The 25,970-nt window shown below is 37.8% G+C and overlaps 1 protein-coding gene across 1 annotated transcript in view; it reads left to right on the top strand.

Moving 5' to 3' along the window:
- Positions 1 to 25,970, top strand: part of LOC106788691 (homeobox protein homothorax) — a 326,486-nt gene that overhangs the window by 101,840 nt on the left and 198,676 nt on the right. Inside the window, exon 6 of the mRNA XM_014752177.1 lies at positions 24,765 to 24,773. Coding sequence (XP_014607663.1) covers positions 24,765 to 24,773 — 9 coding nt within the window. The remainder of the gene's footprint in view (positions 1 to 24,764; positions 24,774 to 25,970) is intronic.

Raw genomic sequence — 25,970 nt, forward strand, 5'->3', positions numbered from 1 at the left:
TTGGCATGAACAAAAAGAATGCTAACCGCGTCCCCGTCGCAACCAACCACCCCTTGGTGGACGATCTTTTACGGTGATCTCGCGAGAAAGACTGAAGTGGGCTGGTAAATGGAGGACGGAGAAGCCAACCGGGGGGAGAGGGGGAGGTCGCAAACGAGAGGACGATACCATCTTAATTAAAAGTTGCCGATTCATTTCGAGCTGCGTTCTGGTAAACGCTTCGTTTTCTTTTGTCTTCTAACCCCCCCAAACACACACACACACACCCTTCCTTCTCCTCTTTCTTTTCAAGTTATGCGAATTGAAAAAGAAAAATAAGAATAAAATATAATTAAAGATAGAAAAATTCAGTGATACGGAAAGATAATGAAAAATAACGACTAAGAGATGTTTAATTTAAATACAAATTAGCGTGAACGTATTTTAATAAAAATCAAATATATGTGTTTAAATGCAATTTTGAATAAATTCGTAAAGAACGATCGAGAGGATCGTTAAAGGGAATATGGTTGATACCATACACGTTAAATGGCCAAGTCTCAGCTACCGAATGCTAATTGCTCCATTCACGAAAACTAAAGACGTAAAACGGGCATCGAGAAGGGCTGCAAAAGGCAGCCGCGATTCGGTACGGTTTATGTGCAACGAAACGAACAATGCTGGCTCACACAGTGGCGCGTAAATAATTAAGAAACGTTTTATCAATCGTGTTCTTTTCTTTTCTTTTCTTTTCTTTTCTTTTTTTTCTCTCCTTTTCATTTCTACACCTTTGAGGAAGTTTGTGAAACTTTCGTTTTCAATGAAAGTGGAAATTTTGTCGATACGTTACGGTGCATACACGGTACTAATTGAAAGTGTATAAGAAATAAATGGAAAAACCGGTCAGACGTCGAATAAAATCATCTCTGCTTGACATTTTTGCGTGATACATAAGCCAACGATAAGACCGAGGTATAAATTATCCATAGATTTTAATGAGACCGATAGGTTCGTTACATTTTCTTCTCTTTATTTTTTTTTTTTTATTTGCACGATCTGTTCACGATCTTTCTCTCTCTTTCTCATACACACAGATATTCTTGCATTCAACAGTTTCTCTTGATTGGTTTATCGCGTAAACGACATAAGGAATGTTCTGATAGCATTAGAACGATGTCTTTTCGATAATTCATATAATTACTCTATCACAGGAGCGATGATACAAGTCATGAACACGATCGTACGTCACAGAATTTATCGTACCAGTCTTTTACGATCGCTATAATCTTATGAGACATATAAACGAGAGTACGGTATAGTTTTCTTTTTCTTCTGTCTCTCTCATTCTTTCTCTCTCTATCTCTCTTTCTTAATCGTATCTCCATCTCATTTATCTTCTTGTTGTATTTTTTGTCTCTCCTCTTTTCATTTTTACCTTACTTTTTTATTTCCACGTAATCCTTGGACTTTGTATCTGTTTCGCGTAAGAGAGAGAATGAAAAAAAAAAGACCGTCTCACCGAGTATAACCCATGTCATTTAGAATTACGATTAATCTCGTGCAAGTAGATGATTTCTTCTCGATTAACTCGAACATCATTATCAAAGCTTACGTACGTGCGATCTTTATTGTTGAAAAAAAAAAAAAGACAGAACAAAAAAGAATATTTTTTAACAATAGGAATGAAAAAAAGATATCTTTTGAAAAAGAAAAAGATGATGATGATGATGAAAAATAGGAGTAGGAGTAGGAGGAGGAGGCAGAGGTAGAGGTAGAGGAAAAGAAGAAAAAAAAGGTTGGATAAATCCGAGTACGTAAATCCAAAGCAATTTATAGTTAGGAGCCATCAAATCGAGATTAACGTCTACGCATCGTGGTGATATCGCTTATTTGTATATATAGTCCTGGCTAATGGAGCAGTCATACACACGCGCAGACATTATATCGATCTGACCAACGCGTTTAGGAATAAATCGAGTATGGTGCGTTCTCTCGTCCAACGAGATCCATATATATATATATATATATATATAGATAGTCAGAAACATATACACAGAACGGTCGCATCGTTCCTCGCGTTTTATACAACGCAGCTTGCAAATCTCATGAATATTACGTGGCTCGAAAAGGCGACGTTTACGAGCCGCTATCCAACGCGTATAATTTGTAATTTATAATCCCATCGAGCTCCGCGCAAGCAGGAAGACCAATTACGAGAATGCTCTTCTATATATATTATTATTATTTTTTGTTTCTTATTATAAGTATGTGTGTAGGATACTTGCGTTAAAAAGAAGATTAAAGAATTAAATGATCGAATAATTAATAAACTACTCTTGCTACCTTTCGAAAATGTATATTTCTATAATAGTTAGATCCATTTTAATAAGTATTAGAAAGAAATTTGCGGATTGAATGTGTCGTTGGAATGAAGGAGGAAGAAGACAGAAAAGAGTGTAAAAGAAGAGTCGGCACGTCAGCAAGCTAAAGCGTCCGCTCGTAAAAGCTGATCCCTGTATAATTTTCAATCGGCCTGCGGATTTGACGACCTCGTCACGGTCTCCTCTACATTTCCCCTTCGGGCAAGGACTCTCTTCTTTTCTCCTTTTATCTTCTTATTCTTATTCTATTCTATCTATCTTTCTTTCTTCCTTACTCTTACTCTCGTAGGGGGGTCTCGAGATAAGGGCGGAATGACGAGGTCGCAACGACCGGTAAAAAGGTGATCTCTCCCGGATAATGTCGGAGGAGGTGAAACGTGGTAAAGTAAAACAGATAGAAAGAGAAAGAGTGGATGAGAATAAGGTGTCTCCAAGAATAAGAAAGAGAAGGAGTTCCCTTGGGCGTTGCGTCAGGGTTGGGACGCGTTTCTCGATGCCTGCGGAGGCCGTAAAAAGACAATACCGTTCTCACACCACTAAAAAAGGAGTCTTGCCACCAAGTACCATTACCGTTTGCTCCTTTCGAGGGTGCACGAAGAAAACTCGGTGATTCGCGAGGACCTCAAACCACCATCAAACTCTTACTTTTACCTTACATTCCTCTAAGTTTCTCCCATGAACCTTCTTCTCTACTTCTTCTCTCATTCCTGATTCTCTACTTCTCTTTCTCTTTCTATCATCGTGATATCTCCCGTTCGATGAATTGAATTTTACGCTCGTGCCGTTTTATTAGCACTCTTCTTCTTCTTATTATTATTATTCTTCTTCTTTTACTTCTTCTTCTTCTTCCTCCTATTTTATTTTCAAACTTTTGATCGTCCAAGAGAGACGACTATTCTATTTCTCTTCTACACTTCTCTGATCGTTGAAATATAATCCTTTAGAAAATGGTATATAATGAATTAATTACAATATCAGATTAGTTCTCATTATTTAATCATAGACTGATCTTAATTAAAACCTCGCTCGCTAACGAGAAAATTATATTGTTTGTTTCAGGTAAGTCATAGATATACTACCATCAACCACTCGAAATAATTCCTCCCACGATCCCCTCGAAAAATCGTAAGTGATTATTTATTATTCATATAATGAAATCGTATTCTACGAATTGAGGAATGTTTTTTAAAAATTCATTTGAGACATCGATCGCTTTAGCGACGACATATTATTGAAAAAAGGGAATCGATTGGCGTCCTTGACAAATAGTAGAAGACGTATACCATCGATTCATTCATTATTCCATAGAAATTTATCGACTTATAGAATATTTTATACAAGTTGCAGACATTTTCGCATTTTAAATTTCGTTATCATTTTTATATGAGTAAATATCCGAGGAAACGAGAATTAAATTAAGAACGATCAAGCAAGGTGGGAGGGATGGGGATTGTATGGTGGTAGGATGCGAAGTTAAGAAGCAAATCTTCGATCTGTGTTCTCACGTTTTCTCGCGTGTAGGTTGTAGATACAAGTTGTTGACAGGGCACGTGCAATCTACTTTTTAAAAGATCATCTTCATATCGTATCTTTGACGCTATTAGATAGGTGTGAGAAAGTTTTGTGGGACGAACACCTCCATGGCAAATACTTAAATAGGCATTCGTTAAGAGACTTGACGGGGTTGGGCCCTGAATAACTCAATGGATAAAGAGCAGTCGCCCGGAAAGCGAAAAATCCGGTCCAATCAGTCAGTCAGTTCAATGACCCAATTTTTGTTCAAGAATCCTACAGTGTTTATAAAGAAATTAATATCGAATCTGTAAAAATTGTCACGAGTACTATACAATTGACATTGCAAAAATAAATATAGTAAGAAATTTATCTCGTCGAATTATATTGATAAATGTGTTGGTACCAATGTTACATTTGATTTGTTTAACTGCAGAAACTTCATACGAGGTAACTTGATGTTCGGTTGCGTGCTCGAGCTTAGAAAATAAGTATTAACAACGATGGACCGTGCTTAGTGGTTACTTAATGTCAGATCGATCTTAATCCAAGAATAGAAAAGAAATATATAGATAAAAAAAGGGAAAGAGAAAGAGTGCGTTACCAGAAGTAGACATACATCAGGATCGCAAAGACTAATCTGATTCCCCTAACAATGTGCACGCGTCGGAATCTTCTTACATCCCCCCTTGCACAAACCCAGCGTTTCTCTTTGTTCTTTGAACACCTATACACTCGTTCTTTCTCTCTCTCTCTCTTTCATGTTCTCTGGATGGTAGTAACAGTACCGATGGGGTAGCTCCACGAGATATATAGATTTTGGATTTGGCCCCATCGACGGTGCAGCCAATCCGAGCGCAAACCCACGTAATCTCGCGCTAATAACCGCGATTTATCCTTCTCGGCTTCTACCACGACAACCCTCCAATCCGGTGATCGAAGCACCGATTAGAGAATTTCTCTCTTTCTTTCTTTCTTTCTTTCTTAAGTCTTTTATTATTTTCTTCCTATTTCTTATTACTCATTTCTTTCTTTCTGTTTCTCCTTTCATTTATTCATTCTTTATTTTTTATCAATTTATTTAATTACATAGAAAAATGGATATAATAATGCACGTCGATGAGAAAGTCAAATCCTTGAAATAAAAAAAAACATTGGTAAAGAAGAATAATGGAAGATTAGGCTTGTGTTCGAGTATAAAAGTCGTAAGAAAAATTCTTCTAGGGATTAAAGCAATGTAAGGTAAGGTAGTACATAAGAAGGGAAAGGGTATCTCTAACGAAAACAACGAAGTCTTTTGACGAAGGACCTTTAGTCGTGTATAAGTCCTTGTTGGTTAAAGTCGAACTCACGGTGCTACGGTGCGGATGTAAACGGAGATTAGATTATCGTTACGAGTGGTGTTGTCTCGACAGGAAATCGTTCCTCGCTTGCACCTTGCGCGAGTGAAGGAAGGTGTTAGTAGGAGGTGAGAGATAGATGCCCGAGTAAAAGAAAAAGATTAAGAGATAAATAGAAAGAGAGAAAAGTTACGTCTTAGTCGGTGTTTTTATTGTCTCCGGTCGTTTCTTCAGCGTGAAAGGAGGCCTTTCATTAATAGCAAACCGAGTTGCACCGGTAGGAGGGAATCGAGCTTACCTTTCCCTCTTCTTCTCGCACCTTCTTCATCTTCTTTACCTCCTCATCCTCCTCCTTCTTCTTCTTATTCTCGTAGAAGACTTGTGCGTGTTCGAGATAACGTCCTGGGATCCGGCCAGGTACAAATATTTGAGCTGTTAACTGGCTCCGTGTTTGCCCTGTTAGCTCCACCTCCTCCTCCACCTCCTCCTCCACCTCCTCCTCCTTCTCCTCCTTCTCTTCTTCTTCCTTTAGCCTCTCTGCTTCACCTCCTCATCCAGCTCTCCTTCTAGTGCCTCGTATACAACACCAAACAACGACGTACGTGTATAATACATACGACATCGAAACGATGTTTCCTTCTCGAATACAGCACCCCTTCCCTTTTCTACCCACTCCCACCCCCAGCCCCCTTACTACCTGCCCCTGTGCTTCACTGTTCCGATGTACACTCTCCGCTCCTCTCTTGTAATTTAATTATTAGTTTAATCTCGAGCAACGCGCGCTAATCGTGTACACAGGGCAGCTACTTTCCCGATTGAAAATCTCGACAAACTAAGAGAGAGTGAAAGAGAGAGAAAGAGGCGAGTTAGTATATGTTTTCGACAGGTTTTGCCTAGGTGCGTTATAATATCAGTAAATTTTCCTTTGGCTTACGAATTTTCCCCTAGGACTTTCTATCGTGCATGATTTTCCTTAATTAAGAAAAGTCGTGTAGGTTCGTTTTATTTTTAGTCGAACTTTAATTATCAATTATGTACATGTATATATTTAAATGCAATGTATTTACTACATATACGTGAATATCAGTAATCGTTTTAAACTAAGATAGGTCTGGAAATAATTGGCTTTTGTACTTTAGAAACATCAAACGCTTACACCCAATCGCATTTTTCTTATTGGATTATCGTAATTGTATTTTAAATTTAATGGAAAAAACTTATGCTATTTTTAAGATTAGAATGAGAGTTTTGTTTAGTCTTTCTATTCGTCTAGGACAAAAGGAGCATGATTAAGGATCTTTCCTGTTATCGAGATGCGAATACGCGTGCGAGAGAATAATTTTCGTCGTCTGTTCGCAACACGAACCGGTTGACAATAGCGTAACCGTGAGAGAAAACTTTCCAATGAACATTCATTTATTAAATCAATATTTAAATAAACAACGTAATATATTTTTAAACAATTTATATACAAATCTTGTAGGAATAGATCTAACAGTATTGAAAATTTTTCTATAAATACAATGATAATAAATTTGATTTTTCATGTTTTAATAAACGATGAAATTATTCGATATAAATATTCGTAGAAAATAGTCAAGTATTTTTTGATTTAGTATTAAAATAATGAATAATAGATGTAATAATGAGAAAGGAAAAGTGTGCGTGTTGAGGATCCTTTCTTAGCTACGCCAGTGTTGTTAGCTCGTACGTATCTCGTCCTCTTACCGTTACGTTCACCTGGCAAGACCAAGAGAAAGACAGGAGAGGAATAGAAGAAGATGAAGAAGAAAAAGGAAGAAAGAAATAAGAAATAAAAAGAGAGAAGAGATCCTGTGCTGCTTCAGCTCGTTATCGCTCGCAGGTTCATGCCAACGGACAGTTAAGGCCGCGGGATGTTCGACGCTATAAATTTGGATGAAGTAAAGAGAGGGAAAAAGATAGAATGAGAAAGAGAGAAAGAGAGAGAATGGTGCGGGTGCGAAATGATTCGAAGCTGTTAAACGGGGAGGTGTGCCGGAACCGGCCTACCTTTTAACGCTTCCCGTTTCACCCCCGTAAGAGCAAAGAACACGCATGGATCTCGTTATGGAATAGAATGTCGATCCGTGTACGGTAAACGTGTCTGAAATAGAAGAAACTAATAGATGCCTCTCATTAAAGTTAAATATAATAGTATACATTTATTTTTTATATTGTATATTACCCAGTAAAATAATATAAAGACACGAAGAGACATTTTTTGATTGGACAATTTATATAAATGGCTTATCGGGCAGAGTAAATAGAAATTTCGTAAGAAACGCTGAAATATTTAATCCGTTGAATTTTCTTTCGAGTTCGTGAAACTAGCCAGCTGCGAATGTGCCCTGAAATAGAATAGAAACAAAAGGTAGGTTAGCTAGCTAGCTAGCTAGGAACGAACTAATGCAATTCATCGTGAACTTCTTTTCTTCTTTTTTTTTCTATTCCAAGTAAGGAACGCGCGCTTGTACCTTCGACACGATCGCGTAAAGTTTTCTATCGTAGAAGAGCAACGTATTGCGTATATTCGAACGTGTACCTCTATGTACATAGTTTCCAACGTTAGATCGATGTCGTGTGAACTTTTTAATAAATTCAACGACACGACGACCTATTGACATATTTTCCCTGCCAAAAGTTACATCCATTACATATTTACTTATATAATACAATCTACACGTAGTTATAAGATACGTGTACACGTAAAATTGTGGTTTCCTTTCTTTTTTTTATCGTTATATCGAATCTTCCCACGTTGAAAGGAAGGAATTGAGTTTTTGTAATCGTTGAGGAAGACATCCTCCTTAGCAAAAGTTTCGACCCTTTTTCTCGAAGAGACGATGATGTGTTTTGGCAACTTTATCCGATAACTATAGATCACGAGTGGTATGTAAAATGAACAACTTGCAACTGGAAGACTTGGTAAAGAGTGTAAAAGAAGGATGATGAGAAAGAGGAGGAGGAAGAGGAGGAGGAGGAGGAGGAAAGGCGCGAAAGACGATGGTAAGGCAAAGTCTTGGAAGGTGTAACCGCAGCCACGCCCCAATTAGGTTCACCAGACGGTTTACGGCCTGCGCCAGGCCGGTATTTATGATGAGAATGTCCGCACCTGTGGTGACACTCGCCACCAAGGCTCAAGCGAGCTAGCAAGCAAGCAAGCAACCCCTCTTGAAGTAGAACGCGCGAGTGTTTTATGACGCGCAGATAGCCTCACGCACACCTTCCCCGAGCATTAGCTACAGCCAGGTGATATATGACGCGTTATTGCTCTCTATCTCTCTCTCTCTCTCTTTCTCACACTATTCTTTTTTCTTTTCCATTTTATTTTGTCTCTATATCTTTCTTTTAACAAACGTATTGCGAAAACCACCCCTATTTTCTATATCTACCTTAGGTACTCGAAAATAAGAGGAAGAAGAAGATATCTGCTCGATACGTTCTCAGATGCACGAGATGTGAACGCTTTTCGTTTTGGATGATTCAAGGAAACATTCATTTTATTCTATTATCTTTAAGAAAGGTTCCTCTTGTGAAAAAAGATAAAGAGGTTGGTTGGATTCCTGGCGTGTATAATAAGTCGAAGGATCAAAATTAAATTATTCTGCTCGTAGAGATATGTACTCGTTTGTGAAGATGAGAAAATGAGAGAATGGTTGATAAAAATGGGGGGCGTTAGAGGTATAAAGAGGTTAGTGTTTGAGTGAGAGAGAGAGAGAGAGAGAGAGAGAGAGAGAGAGAGAGAGAGAGAAGTATAGGAGAAATGTTAGGTGAAGAGTTTTCGAATTCAAAGCAGACGAATCGATATCTGGAAGGGAATTAGCTCGGGCGTTCGGTGTTACTCGCCGATGAATCACGCGTCCTTCTACGTGGAGGGTTGGCAGGCGTTGGCTACAACTTACAATTCGATTTCGAGAGAGATCGACGCTGGAGAAAGAAGAAGTTTCAGGGAAGAAGAGAACAGAATAAAATAGAATGGTAGAGAAGAGGTGGCGGTAGAGGTGGAGGTGGAGGTGGAGGTGAAACGAACCTATCCGCGGGCGGTTCTCGTTTTTTATTCTACGAGCTATCAGCTCGCTATACGCGCTTTAATCGCATTCGAATCCAATGTTGTGGAAAATTTCATCCGAGAGAAGAAGGGCTGAAGAGAGATAGAAAATGAGAGACCGAGAGAAAGAGGGATAGCTGTGTAAAATGAGAAAGAAAGTAGAAGAGCGTGAAGCAAGTAAAAGAATGATAGAGAAAGAGAAAGAGGGTGAGGGAGGAAGAGGGGAGGAAGAGGAGAGGGAAGAAAAAAATTTAAAAAGAAGAATGGAACGAGACAAAGAGATTCGATTCGACTTTACCCTCTTTACTTCTCTCTTTCTATCCATTGTTCCTTCCAGCTACGAGATTTACGTATATAGTATATATACCATTACTAATACTAATACATTTGCGCATACACAGGAGAGAGAGAGAGAGAGAGTTGTCTGGTCAAATAAAAATAGCGTTAAAACAATACCCAGGACTTTTTTGTGCGAGACTGGTGGATAAAAAAATTCCTCCGCCGTTCGGAAAGTTCGAGTGAAAAATATAGGAAAAAGAAAGAAAAGAATAATAAAGAACGTATTAAAAAAGATCGGTAATAATATACATTTTATTTTTATTTTAATTTAAATAGTTTCGTACGTGTATACGTTTCTACATAGATTTAACATAATTTAGAGATACACGTAGGACCTATCAGAGACATGATCTATTACAAGTACGTAAAAGTATTTAAAAATCAATGTACATAGTATTCGTTCGCGTGTATAGTAATACGTAAGTAGTATTTACGTACGATAAATTTTCCGAGATTTCACCGAGAGAGTGGTACGTTTGTATCTATGCATCTATGTGTTTGTATGCGTGTATAATACGTAAGCAAATACTTAATTTTCAATCCCTTTTGCATTCGCGAACCGAGCAGAAAATCCACGCGTGCATTTTGTTCGCCGTAAACACGTCGTATCCGATACGCGAGGCAAATATAAATAATTCCGCGCGTGCTAGACCAACCGGGAAAATGTTTTATGCGCTCGTCCTTTTTCCAAGATGTTACTCGTTACATAAATAATCTCTTATAGAAACGAGTAAGGTTAAGCATCGAATATGCGAGAAGATAGGACCGAATATATTAGAAAAAGAAAAAGAGGTGGAGAAGGATGGTGATGGGACAGGGGCAGGGGATGAGGCAGGGGAAGCTTGAAAGGTTTTCACGCGATTTCGAACATTTTTCGTAGTAACCGAGCATCCTTTCTCATTCCGTTCACGTAGAATTTGATGTCGTCGTTACGAGTTGGTCGCAATAAGGCTTGAGAAGGTGTGGCCGTTTGCCAGTAAAATCCTTTGCAATATCTATTTGTATATGCGTGTAGGTGTTTATAAATATTTCGTTTCAAATCATTCGCGTAATGCATTTTGTATGTTTTAACATTGAACAAAATTCTCAAACAATCGACTAAACGAGGATTTTTCAATTATAATTATCAAAAATTCAATTTATTTTCTCAACGTTGTAACTGTCTCTTCAAAGATTTCATCGCGGACGATATTTCTTCTTGTTCTTTTCATCGATCAAAAATTCGCGGCTACTAACGAGAAGACAAGACGAATAAAATCGATGGATTCGATTGATCCGATCGATAATCGAAAAAGGAAAGCGACGAAAGGAAAAAAAAAGAGGCTTCTACCTTTAACGAAAGAAGATCTTCATTCGGGATCATACATTTGCAATGAGAAATTTCGTACAAACGATCCCTAAAAATGCAGCATCGTTCTCTTACGCACGATTACGTTTTCCTTTTTCATTCCTATTTCTTTAGGTCGAATGTAACATTCTCGACGGTAAGAAACAAAAAAAAATAAGAAGAAGAGGAAGTAGAAGAAGCAGCAGCAACAGCAGCAGGAATAGCACGATTAAGATAACCAATAAGGCATACACGGAGAGTATGTTTACGCGAATATGTGTGTTCACGTTTGTGAGAGAGTTGGAGAATGAGATACTAGGCTGACTCCGCGTGCATTTACATTTAACAACGAGCCTGATTGAATCTTGATTGAAAATCCACTTAATTAACGACGCGCACGCTATTATGTTTATTGCCGACGAATCCTACGCAACGCCGTTTGCGTGTTCTCTAAGCGAAACATCGAGGGTGAGAAGAGCAAGAGGGTGGAGGAGGGTTGTGCGGAAAGGGTGGCACCGAGGTGGGAGGGAGGGGTTGGAAGGAATTGCCGAAATGTTTGGCAAACGCGTAACACGACCAATCTTCCGTAGTGCACTAAGAGTCAATTCGGTGAGTAATCCAATTCGTCGAGCACGATATACGTGTATGCACATGCACATGCACTCGTAACCGTGTATGTTTATGTGGAAGATAGGAGAGAGCGCATAGGTGAATGCATTTCCTACGTAGGAAAATATATGCGAGTTTCCGCGTTCATCGAGTTACCTAGTATGCTTCCAATCCCTCCCACCTCAACCTCCCTCTTTCCCCCTTAGTCTCCCCTCTTTCTCGCAAGTCGTCGATCGTCTATGTAATCGATTAATTAATTAACTTTGTTCGATCAAGCGAATGAATTTTCTCTCACTAAGCGCATAAGTTAGTTTCTTCCGGTTGATTGATTTGAAATATTTCTATAGAGTCCAAGTCTCGTTATCAATTATTTATATATTTAGTTTTTGTTATTCTATTATATCGCAGTATCTAACAATCCGAATTGTATTTATATATTTCAAATGGGGATAAAGAGTACGTACTATAAAAAGATATATATATATATATTGTAACGAAAATGGTAACAAATAAATCAGGAAAAAGGAATAAAAACGGCGTGGATGGGTAAGTTCGTAAGGGCCGATGGATCCTTTAAGGAAACGCTCGAACAAATATCGATCCATCAGTACCACCCAATGACAACGTTTGCCATCTCTTCGCGGGATCGAAAGCGATTCAATGGATCGATCGATCCAAGAGATCCACGAGATTCAAGGATCGATGGAGAAAACGATCGCACAATTTGCAGGGCCTTATCTTCTTTTCTCTTCCGTGCATCCTTGTGGAGAATGCTAAGGGCAAAAAATCGGTCGTTAATTGGGATCAAGACGTAACCCCTTGAACACAGTACGAGGACGTATAGGGACATGCTACGGTAGTTACACGTATCCCACAGGTAAACCTTGGTAAGGTTGAGGTTGCTTGCTAGCTGTCCTCCGGCTACGGTTAACAGAAATAACGAACGACGTGCGATCCTAATTAATTACTTGTCCGCTAATTACTGTAATTATATGTTGCCACACCCGTTCGGAATCAATGATTTCTTCATCCCCCTTTCTCTACAAAGACTACAATTACAACCAACAAGCCCACCCCTCTTTACTTTACTTTACTTTACTTTACTTTACTTTACTTTTATCGACAACTTCAAAAAAGACTTTATTATTTCTATCCCCTTCTCTTTCCATATTTGTAGAATACACTTTTTACCAATGCTATTCGATAGAGTCGTTATCTCGAATAAAGGACGTATGTATTTAAGTAAAAACAAATACATATATTTGTTCCGAGTGTTAGTAACGTTCTACGTAACATACCAGTACGTGTGTTGTGTTTTTCTCTCTTAAAGGTGAGAGAGTACAATGACCCGGATTATTCACAATCTGTCCTAGTCGTATTTTGACGTAGTTAGTGCGAACATCCGTTTATCGTTGACTCCTGAATAATCTTCGTAATATATTTGGTAAGTTTAAACGGAATTTAAATTTAAATTGTAAGCTTAATTAAATATAATATTAAACACATTAACTACGTTATAAGATTCCTTCATTAGTTTATAATAATAAACTGTTGCAAAAAGTAATATTATATAATGTATAATAATGTAACCAACAATGAGAGATCGTGTCTAATCGGAATCTAAATTCTTCGGGGTATCCATCCGTAAGGAAAATGTTAACGCGAAGAACGTGGGCCCGTTCCGCTGGTAAGTCTCGCTTTCGATTCGCGGCCTTCTCTAAATTGCCTCGTCGCGCATCGTGCTCGGCAAGAAATATGACAGCGGATCGGGGCCGATGATCGGAATAAAGGATCGAGGGCGGTTGTCCGAGCGACAGGTGGTACCGACAAAAACCCATCGTCTCCAGGATTACGAGAGAGGCGGTGCGTTTCATACTTGCTCGTTCGATGAGAAGAAACGATCTCTTGAGAAAGAGAAAGAAAGAAAGAATATGAAAGAGAATGAGAGAGAAAGAGAGAGAGAGAGAGAGAGAGAGAGAAAGCTGTTCAGCACTTGCTGCCGTCGTTGCCTTTGTCTCCAATTAACCGTCCACCACCGACAAATTAGGTCGTGTCTCTCTCTCTCTCTTCCTCTTCCTTTCATTCCCATTCATTTTCTCTCTCTCTCTCTCTCTCTCTGTCTATCTATGTAGCCCATAACGATCGAATATACCTATATACCTAGCTATCGATTCGAATTATGACTCGACTGAACCATCCTTGGAACTTCCTTACGAAGGAACGCTGAATAAGACACCGAAGGGACAAGAAACTTTAACCAAAAGCGATTCCGAGCTACTTCGAAGCCCTTACTTAAGTTTAACTTTAGGATTAACGGGGCACTTTCCCTTTTTCAATTTCTTAGATGATAATAGTAATAATAATATTAATATTAATAATAATAATATTTGTAATAATATAAATAATATGTATTACTAAAGTATAGAATGAAGAAATCTTATTTGGATGATCTTATGTAAGTAATATCTGTCTACTCGAAATATTTTATTTATTGTCGCGATAAAAAGGGACAGGTTTGAAAGATTCCTTAAGTTCCGTACCTCTTGGAAGTTGTAAGTATATTAAAAGAGGTGGCATAAATTTGGGGAAAGGATCGTAAGGTTTTTCTGATCATTCAGTCGATTCATTCAAGATCAGCTTTTATGATAGATGCAGGTGAAGGCTAAGGAGCAGCAGCAGCAGCAGCAAGTTCTCTGAGAAACGAGGCTACCTTACCATCGTTTTCGTATATATTTATGTATGTGTGTATATATATATATATATATATATATATGTGCATTATAAAGAGTTGATATCGCAGTTACGTTCTTTAAGTGTATCCGTATATATGATTGGCTCGGCAGATGTCACTCGTTATGTAAATGTCGAGTGTTTACGAGGAGACACCTCGGGTAACTAGCTGTTTCAGAACGTGGGGCTTTTGCTGTAATGATGCGTTAGAATATATCTTGTAAATTTTATTCTTTTTATTCTACCTTTTTCTTCTTATTATTCTTCTTCGACGCAGCATCTTTCTTTATCTCGTCATCAGGTTTTTGTCTCATTTTTTCTTATTTCCCTTCACTCGGATCGTCTTCGACTGAAAATGTGTCCTCTTAGAGTATTTTTCAAGCCAATCGCGTCTCTAACAATCTATTTGGAAAAGAAAAGAGAGAATGAAAGGAAAGCAGAAAGGTTTAGTATTAGGTTTCCTTGCTACCATAAATAAGGATTGCTCGCTTGCTTGGTTGTTTGCTCGATCGTACATCTTTGATAATGCTATTTCAGATTCTGTAAATAAAATATGTATAGTATCGTGGATCGAAGTTGAATGTAATTATCTTGGTAAAAATTCAATTAAATGTTCTGTCTAGTCGTCCGATTAGCACTGGTCATTTTCTTAAATTAAAAAATGGTAGTTTGAGGGTTTTTGTAGAAATTAATTTAATGGTTGAGAGATTTTTCGCGAATTTCATGAACTGTCTCAACATTTGAGAAAGATAGAGACAAAGAGAGAGGGAGGGAGAGAGAGTGGGTCACCAACTCTGGGATAGAATTTGAGGTAGGTAATGGGTCGATGATCCGATTCACAGGAGAGTAGTCCTGAGTACCTCGTGAACACCTTAAAGGCGTCTAGGTAAATTAGTTATTCAAGAGAGAACCGAGAAGTAGAACGCTTACATAGGTAATATATAATTTATGTGCCTCGGAGATTGGGATTTGGGTATTTAAGCCAAAGTCTGCATCATTAATGTCACCTCTTGTCTTTCGATATGTTCTATACCGCGAATTACTAAGGAAGAGGAAGTAAGAAATTTCTCTTGAAATTTAAACGATCGTTAAGGAATTTTAATAAATTTCCTTCCAAGTCTGATTCGATATCGTTCGATCGGTCGATGACATTATTATTCACTATTAATCATCTTATCGGATCTTTCTCATTACTCATTTAAAAAGAAGTAATATTTAATTAATTAAAAAATTGAATCTCGTAAGGAGAACATTTGCATTCGTTTATTTAAGTAATTCTTCAAATTGTGTTCAACGAAACCTTTCCCAAATGGGTCCCACAAATGATTATTTAGATTTATTCGATAGTATTATTATTATTTGTCATGTTTCAATGTTGAATTTTATATTCTTTACGAGATAAAGTTTGAAACGTTTTAAAAGACCACTGGTTTATTCGATACTTGGATCATAATTTTAATTGTTAACATTTGACATGAAGATCATAATGTACGCGTATATCAGAGATATCGGTTGGTTCGTTTTAATCGAGATTCTCAAGGATGAATCGTATGGTAATTGTCGGCTGTTCTCGCTCGTTAACGTTTTCCTTGGTTCTTACCGATTGCAAGGTCGTGCAAGAATCGTTGAGAGAGATCGTATCTTCTCGATCAATCGAAGATCTCTTCTCTTTTCTTTTCTTTTCTCCTCTTATCTCATTTCACGAACTCGCAACTATACGATTCTCTTCCAATTTTATTTCCATTTCATTTTAATTTACCATGAACGTTTATTCAAATCTTCAATATTTACAATTACTAAACATACACGTGTGTGTTGAGTATTACTTGGAAGAACCATCCATAGAATAATCCAACGTACCTGTCTACATATTTCGCAATTAATTACAAGAAACATATTCTTCTATTCTGATAAACGTTAGAAAAGGATAAAAATTAGATAACGATCAATTACAGACGATCGCAATAAACTTTGTCATGTTCGGGAGACAAAGTTTATGATCGCGTGTTGCGTAGAAACAAAAAGAAAATGAAACATTGTGTTAGAGAGAGAGTAAAGAAAGGAAAAGAAAAGTATCGGTCTACGAAGGAGAAGTGAAAAATATGCACTTGCAGGGCTGTTAAAGAAGGAAGAGAACATAATAAAGAAGCCGGTGAATTAACCGGAGGAGTGCGAGCGTGCAATAAATCGGACGTATCGCGCTTAAATAGTGTCGCATACGGGCAAAGAGAAACGAAGATAGAGAATGTACAAATATATATTGTATGTGTGTGTATATATTTGAATGAAAAGAGAAATAAAATAAGTAAAGGATAATGTATATAGAAGCATATATACTAGTAAACGGTAAGAAAAAGGATCTGACTTTCCGAGAAAGAGAACTCACGATATCTTCTCACGTAGCAAGAGAAGAGTGCTTGGAAAATAAGTAAGAAAGAGAAAGAAGAAATAAGAAGAGAATCGTTGCGTCTAATTGCGTTAGATAGCAGCAGTCTTATTAATACTCGAGGTTTCGTGGCGGTGCGTCTGGGCTTTGTGGAAAGGAGACGAAAGGATTATCCTGCGGAGAGGATATCCAAGCTGGCAAGCAAGTATGGCGACGAGGAAACGAACGATTCCAGCTGAGAGTGCGAACGACTCCAAAGAGTAAAAAAGAAAGAGAGAGAAAGAGAGAAAGGGGAACGTGTGAGAGGTGAGAGATAGTGGACACGACATTTCACTTAATGATAACTCGTCTCTCTTCTCTCTTTATTCTTCTTATTTTTATTTTTATATATATATATATATATATTTTTTCTTCTTACTCTGAACGCGAGATGGTCCAAGAAATTCTTTTCTTACTTTTCTTTATTTTTAGATTCTCTTTTTATTAATATCATCCGTGTTTATCTCGAGATTCGAATACATCTGCGTCACGGTAGAAATCTAAATGAATTTAATATATGAATTTTTATTATTTTATAATAATGTATATATATATATATAATGAAGTATTGAGAAAATGTTAATAATAATGTTAATGCATCCAAGGATGTGTTTAAGTTAATTTTCTTATTTTTCTTTCTTTTTTCTAACACGTTCGTGTTTATCCACGTATATTTAGCACCAATGCGGAAAAGCAAGACTCGTGTATTTCCCACGAACGGCAACCGATAATAATCACTACGTGCGAGGAGAACAAGGCGTGTCCTCGTAAACGGTTCCTTCATCTTCCTCTCGTTATAAAGAAAGAAAGAAAGAAAGAAAAAAAGGAAAGCTTAAGGGAAAAAAGAAATCTCTTCGCGACATAACTCGATGAGAGGAAAGACGACTTTGACTCTTCTTCTCTTTTTATATCTGCATCTGGCGTGTGAAATCAACTTTGGTATATCTTTTACGAGGAGCAACAACATTCAGTCGTCATTATTCGATCGTGCTGGCAATCGGTAAAGTTTGCGAATGTGTTGGTTACGTTTTACTGCAAAGATATCTTTGTGAATAGCATAGAGAGAGAGAAAGAGAGAGAAAGAGAGTTTAAAGATCGTTGATGCAACATTGACAAAGTAGGTATGCAAATACTCGTTGCAAATACTGCGGGTAACGGGCGGCGATCAAAAGTCATGTAATGGTATGGCCACCATCAAGGCGAATGGCCATGGCGTGGGCGTACCGGAACGTCCCAGGAAGATAAGAGAGAAAGATAGATGTTGAAAGAAGAAGAAGAGGAAGAAGAAGAAGAAGAGAGATCGACACGCGCGTCTCACGTCTTCGTCCTCCATTACCAACCCCTCCATTACCCTAAGTCTTTTCTCGATCGTATGCTAAGAAGAATCGTATTTCTTTATCGGTTGCGCTTTGACTTGCTTGTATGTTTTATTAGAAAATCATTTTTTGTATTCTCGTTAACCCTTTTCGCTTGCGAATTAAATATACACGATGATCCGATATAATATAATTGCGAGTTTAAATAAATAGTTTATATCTTTGTGATATTTTGTTAGTTGCATGCGAAAACGAAAAGGATTGAGTTAAGAATAAAAACTAATAGACAGGGTGGTATTAAACAGGGGGTTAGATAGTCAACGAATGTGTTAAAGGTACGCAAGAACGATGTAAGGAACTTTAAAAGATTTTCTAAGGATTTTACCTCTTTAGAAATCTCTTACCGAGTATATGGAGTCCTGGAACGCGAGGACGTAAGTACTCACGCGTATTGCCGATCGTGCAACCCTCCTCCTCTTCCTCTTTCTCTTTCTCTTCTACACAACATCCACTGGTCCAGACTATCTCCGGCACTCTCGGAGAGATAATAACACGAAGAAGAAACTAGTCGGTCCTCTTGTCTCTTTCTCGCAATAGACGCATACCTTCTAACCGATCCGAGCTCTTTCCTACGTAGCACGAATTCCTGATGCAAGTGCACACCACACGGTTTGTTGTTAATGCTGCTGGTGGTGCAAGTAAATAGATGCGTAAGGAATGTGCGTGGAAAAGCATCACGCACCATTGAAGATCTTCCAAAGCTTTCTCCATTAATCGGAATAGCCGATTAATTAATTATCTATTAACGTTACTTGCTATTTGAGATACAGTAATCATATACTTTCCTATATCAAATTGATTTAATTTCACTACTTGTAGGTATGAACCGATTTCCCACCGATTTTATTCGAATAAGTTCACGAAGCATCATTCGCGAACGTTGGGTGACCCCTGGCCGAATTATAATGCAGAACGTTGGTCGTTCCTAGGACTCTCTGTCTCTCTCTCTCTCTCCTCTCTCTTTGTCTTTCTCATGGGTGCGTCTCACGAGAATGAAAGAGAATAAGAAAAAGAACAAGAGAAAGAGAAGCAGCATTGCATATTTTAGATTCTGCTGACGTTCGTGCCGGACACTGTTCTTTCTCTTACTTTGCTGAGTGTCGGCAAAAAGTATGGCGGTTTCGAGGCGAATGGCAGGATCAAGAGAAGACTTCCCTCACTCTTTTTCTTTCTCTCTCTCTCTCTCTCCGTTCCTTCCATCTCTGGGCCTGATCCTCTTGGCCGGAGGAGTCGGGTCACAAGTTTTATCCTTTTTACTCGTGCAACGTTGCCCGGTTCTCCCTAGGTATGCGAACCAGAACACATTGAACGGACACACCGTGCGGGACGGACGTCTTTTGACCCACAGGACCCCACTCATTCTATCTCTTTCTTTCTATTCCACTTTTATACATTGTCCCATATCTTTCTATGTATATAAAAGTAGATACATATATCTATCTAACTCCTTTTCGTCTCCTTAATTTAGGATTCCAGGATCGTCTCCTTGGTAGGCCAGTTCTACAGTTTCCACTTGATCTCCTTATCGCGTATCTCTAAACTTATCCCCCTTTTCGCCCACGCGACTCGTTTTAACAAGAGTAAAGCGAAATTAAAGCGAAATACGAGGAGATACGTTTGTCATTTTAAAAGACGATTAAGCTTCTTTTTCCCGAAAAAGATCTTTGCGAGAACGAGTTACGTATTTCGGGAGTCCTTAGTGACGAATAGGAACGATACCTGTCCAATTGTAATTTCTTTTTCTTTTTTTTTCCCCTCTTTGGTGCAAACGAGATGGGATTGAACAATTTATAATATGTGTATTAATAATATATTTAATTATTAATTTATGATAAATAAATACAAGAAAATATATAAGGAGATTCGGTTCGGGAGTTTGATTCGAAGAAATGATGGGTCCACGACCGAGTCAACTGTAATTTCTTTTTCTCTTTCTTTATGTTTCTGTTTCTGTTTCTCTCTCTCTCTTTTGTCCCCGCGTCGAATATTTTATTTAATATGAAATAAAACGCATTCCCGCGTGGACTGTGCGTGCCGATGATGCGGAGAGGACGAGTCCGCGTCCATTCGCGGCCATTGTGTTCTCATGCCTGCACGACCTCGAACTCGTAGGTATCCACGGATCGTCGTGGGTTCTCAACTCCGTTCGCATTTGCCAACACAGAATCATCAAACAATATCAATCATTTACCAATGGAATAACATATAACGGGAAACACTTATTTCCCATTCGAGTTATCATGAAATATATAATTTGTTCTTATGACGGTGCTCGAAAACTTTCCAATACATATATATATGCATAAATTGTTATTATTCAAATATCCCTAACTATTAAGTACATTTAATTGAATATATTTTATATTACTTATAATAATAATAATAATAATAATAGGTCTTGTAACCAATTAGGAATACTTCCTCCGTTTTTTTGTATACAGAAGGAACGTGGATGAAAGAAGAGATCATATTTCAGGTTCTTTAGATTTGATATAATTGTTTATTAATGTTTTAGTCTTATGATAGGTTATAGGAGTTTGTCAAAGGATGAAAATTAGAAAAACGAGAACCCCTGGTCGGCGCATCGGCGTGTATCTTAGTCGCGTCTCGCACGGACATAAAGTTTCAGTCGTGTTAGTCGCCCCGGGGACACTGTCGCCGCGAGCAAAAACGCTATTGAGTTAATCAACCAATTTATAATTAAAATTCCACGTTGTGAGCGGAGACAGTCTGCCGGTAGTCTTCCAATCCCGTCCTCGTCCTCTTTCTCTCTCCCTCTCTCTCTCTCTTTCTCTTTCATCTACCGAAAAGAAGAAATGAAAAAGTTCATCGTCGTCTGGGACCACTTCGTTTCGCGGTAATCATCGTCAAATTCATAGAACACCAATTAACTGCTACTCATCGACACCCGCAATCATTTCTCTCTCTCTCTTTCTCTATCTCTCCTTCTCTGTCTGTCTGTCTGTCTGTCTGTCTATCTTTAGATTCTCTATATGGTCGAACAACGAAAAAAGTTGACCCAATTTCTCTCGAGATTCGGACTCATCCTTTACAACTCTACTTTTATCTTTTTCTCATCGTTTCGAGTTATCCTTTCCTAAGGGTTAACGTACTTTTCGAAAAAGATTTTTTTTCTTAGCAAACAAAACGAACAATAATTAAGATTAACATTTATTTTAATTAATTACTTTTGCTTGAGAACGTAGACAAATGATTCCATCGTGTTCGTGTAAATTGGAAAAATCTAACGACCAATAGAAACTCGAATAGTAACGAAGCAACCAGAATGGAAACTCGTTCTTTTTTTTTGCTATTTATCCAGTCCTTGTCACTTGTCATGGTCCATGGAACACGATACCTAGATCGCATTAATTACACGTATTAGAATCTTCTGTAGTTCTTCCTGGCCATCATCGCCACCCACGTGTTACAATGTTTTCTTCTGAGAGTCTTTGATTAGAACTCGTTATCAAGACTTTCTCGTTCTAGATTTATTGAAAATATTCAGGGATATACTATTACTTTGTTAAACGATGTTTCATTACTTTTATTTTTTAATAACAACGTAAAGTAATTGACAAAAAGTTATGTACTGAAAATTTATTTAGAAAAACTGTATAATCTTATAATTTGTTTTCAAAAAAAATATTCATACAAAAATTTCATTCTAAGATCTTAAATTCTAATCATCATCATCATCATCATCATCATCATCATCCTCGCCAAAGGGTCCGAATGAAGAATAAGAAAGGTTATCTCTATCTTTCTTTCGTTCTCTAATAGCAAGTTTGACGTGCTTGTTCTCGGAGAATAATAAAGCACTTGAGCTTGTAAGAAAGAAACTGGACAGTTGGTTCGTAAATCCACGGCGCGACTTAAAGTCGAGTCGATTATCTCGATAATCGTAACTAACCCGAGGCCATAAGGTTTAATCTAAGGTTCACCTGGCCAGTTTCTAGAGTTTCTAGAAAGAGAGAGATAAACAGAAGACTCGGTAGATATTCGAGTGAGACGTTAACAGGAACTCCTTTCCGTATTAACGTCTCGCAAATTCCCATTAGGAAGGATAGTCCTCATGCGAGTGGTCGTCGTCTTTCATCGTCTCGTCCTCTTCTCATCCTTTTCGTTCTATCGTCCTTATTTTTCATTCCTTTTTCAGTGCCTCCTTCTTTCGGGCCGGTGTTAAACGCCGGAGCAAACTTTTTCTCGATCTCGTCACGCGGTCGAATTCGACGGATTCCACGAGTCTTTTATCCTGCCCCCCTGCCCCTATCCTCTTCCTTCTTATATTCCTTTTTATTTATTTCCTTCTAATACAAGGACTCTCCAGAATCCCATTGTCGTTCGTTTCCTCGCGGTATTAGCAACGGAGTCAACGAAGAGGTTTCTTATTTCGTCGACAGTAGCAACAGCACCCAGCATCAGCCGAGGAGATTAATTAGGGACGATGTTTTAGTGGCAAAAATCGAGAGTAGCAAGAAGAAGAAGAAGAAGAAGAGGAGGAGGAGGATGGAAAAAGAAAGAATGAGAGAAAGAGAAATAGTGTGCAGTTAGAGTCGCGCTAACTAACCAGTAGCAGCAGAAACAACATCAGAGCAACGCCAACGAAACGATTCAACTCTTCTCCTTCGTCTTCTCGTCCTCTCGGGAACCTCCTCACCTCCTCGTCACCCTCGATAGCAAGAACGTGCTACAAATTAAGGCCAGATCGTTCCAAACCATCTAGAATATTCCAACTGGACTTGTAACTCCTTTCTCTTTCTTCCTTTCTTTCTCTCTTTCTCTCTGAAAGTCCTATGAACGTGTCCTCGTAATTTTAATATATAAATAATTTACAAATATAGATAGTTAAATGTAATATTTGAAATAATTTGTTAGAGATTACTCGTAAAGATAAGTATGATCTAACGTACGATCATCTAATGCAATTTACATTTAACTTATTTCCAATTCGATTATCGTTTCGTTCAAACAGGTGGTATTAGATTGAATAGAACGAAAGTGAATTATGATATTGTATAGGGTAACAACAAAATGTTTAGGTATTCGTATAAAGTCCGTACGAGGGGAGGTATAAATTAGAACAAATCTAATAAAATAATCAGAAAAAGAACGTAACTTGTTCTTGTTTTGTTTCTTCTTGAGTTGTAATAGACAGGAAGCATTCTCGGTGGCGCTTTTATCGATCGATTTGCCGTGTCGATCGGCAGGAAAGGCGCTAATGGGTCAGTCAGCTTGTACATCCAATGAAAGTAGACTCGGAAGCAACGAGCCGTGGAAGAAGATGGGAACGTGCGAAAAATCTCGACAGTTAGCTTTTGCTTTACCCCCCCCCCCCTTACCTCTCTCCTCCTCCTACCCTACTTATCTTCCACTTCTCTCCTCTCGCATCTCCTTTAAATGGAATCGATATGAGAATCGAAGTGGTTCGAGTAGTTAATTTAATCATAAGACGAAGAGAAGAAGACGCCGCGTCATCGTATATTTAATACTTCTTTTTTTTATTCTTCTCTACTTTTCTTCCTTTTTGATTGAAACATTTTTTCAAGCCTTCTCCTCTACGAGCTATTGCAATAAATAATAATTAAATTCGTTAATCGATTTTAACCATCACATGACGATATTATTTAATTAATATTCAATAATATATATCTCCCGATTGATATATTTCTATTAATTTTCTTTAATATTTATATGGAAATAATCTTGGCGTCATCGTCGTTTCCCGACACAACACAAATTTCTTAACAAGTATTGGGGTGTCAAATAAAAGGACTTTTTATGTCGATCGGGTTATATCTCCTCTCTCTTTTTCTCTATTTCGATATATTATCTTGGTCGCGCCTACAAATAATGGAGATAAACGAAGGTATATAAGATAAGAGATAGAGAGAAGGACACTCGGCTTGTCCGCGTGTCTTGCCTACGCAAAGATTATCTCGAGAAATTATGAGTGACCATTTAAGCTTTCAGATTATATAAAAGCAACGTGTCACCAACTGGCAAACCGATCGGGATTCCGTTCGTCCGTTAAATACTAACCTTTCACAAGTATTTATTTCTTTTTTTTCTTTTATATTTTATTCAAGAAAAAGGATTAGAATAATCATTGAAACTATAATGAAATAGAAATGAGTAGGAACACTAAGAATCCTTGCTTTTTAAAATTATATATTTTCTCCTTCCAGCTGAGGGAACGTAAAATAAATTGCAAAAAAAAAAACAGAGAATGAGAAAAAAGAAAAAAATGTACAAAACCGTCCACCTCTTTAGCGCCGAGTGGCAATTAGCGGGGAATCCCGCGTTCCTTCCGTACTTTTTAAACCTGACATAAAGTCATTGTGGGATGTTTTTTTCAAACTCGATGGATACGAAGAAAAATGCGAGATGTCTCTTTAATGACGCTACGACAGGACACTTAATTGCATTACAAACGAAAGCTTATTCATTTATAAATAAATCATCAACGAAATATGTAATATTCAGTTGGGAAGGGAAAAAGTTTCTTCGTATTTTGGTGCCTAAAATGAAACAAATATGATTCATATATTACAATGAAATTAATCAAACCAATCGTCTGCCATTTCGTTCGACAAACTGTACATTACAAAATATATGCAATTTTTGTTGTAATAAAACATAACAATTAATATTTGTTTTCTTTTTTTCTGTTACAGACGCCATGGGTAAGTGGAAGAAACTTTAGAGTAAGATTTTTTCTTATTGAACATCCGTCTATTGGGGTAAGTCCTATTCTCTTTCAACGTGCGTTAGGAGCGTCAAGGAAATCTGTTAAACGTAGAACAACAGTATGTACGTTAATGATCGTAATTAACGGTGCGGTTCGTTACACTTGTCCTCTCGCGAAGTATTCGCTTATGTTAGTTTGTTCTTTCGTTCGTTCGTTCATTCGCTCGAAGAAAACTCGTTGGACGAAGAAACGATTTAATCGACACGCTCAAATGTCCGAACGTTCGCGTGCATGTTATATATATGTGCGGGCGCACGCGCGCATAACAGATCAACGATATTTTCTCCCGGGTGCGAGAGTACATACACACGCCTTCGTAGAGTATAGACATACTTCCCAGTGGTTCTCCCGATTAATTTTATTCCAAGGAAAAATTAATAACACTCTTGTATTGTTTTTTTTCATTAATATCCGATTGCCCTGGATAGCTCAGTGGATTAAAAGCAGTCGCCCGAAAAGCGGAAGATCCGGTCCAGTCAGTCCAATAGTCCAATTTTTTTCAAGAATCCTACATATATATATTATTTCGTATTTTCTTTTAATTGTATACATATTTTGATTAGACATTATAAAAAAAAGGCCTGTAATAATAAATGTAAGTAGGTAAATTGTTCGACTCGCGATTAAAATCTTTGCTTGTCGATACTTTTCGTTGTAAAGGATCGATCTTACTACGAGATTTCTAGTTTTGCAAAGTTAATAGTTTCTTTTAACTTATCTAAGATCTGAAAAGCCGGTAATCTGCGACGTAGCGAAAGAAAGAGAGAGATAATCGTATAATCGTTTGGTAATTATAGCAGAGTCAGTTATAGTGGTTCGCCAAGCATTGAATTGTTTCTTCCTTGCTTTTGCACGCTCTCTCTCTCTTAACTATTTTAACGACAAAGGCCGACGTTGTTCACTCGAACGAGTTCGCTTGCGTATGCTGAGATTTTGCTCTTCTAGAAGACGCAAGTTCTACTTACTTGCGTTTCTTCCCTCTTACGTATTACAAGCTTCACTTTAATCGGGTTAATTAAATCGCGAGGAAGATCTCCAGACCGTGCTGTTAGTCTCATACGAATGAATTCTGATTTTTGACGAGACGAATTTCTTTTTTTTTTCTTTCTTTTTATATAATAATAATTATAAG

Source organism: Polistes canadensis, unplaced genomic scaffold (genome assembly GCF_001313835.1).
Source record: "Polistes canadensis isolate GaletaPanama2010 unplaced genomic scaffold, ASM131383v1 scaffold_149, whole genome shotgun sequence".
Lineage (NCBI taxonomy): Eukaryota > Metazoa > Arthropoda > Insecta > Hymenoptera > Vespidae > Polistes > Polistes canadensis.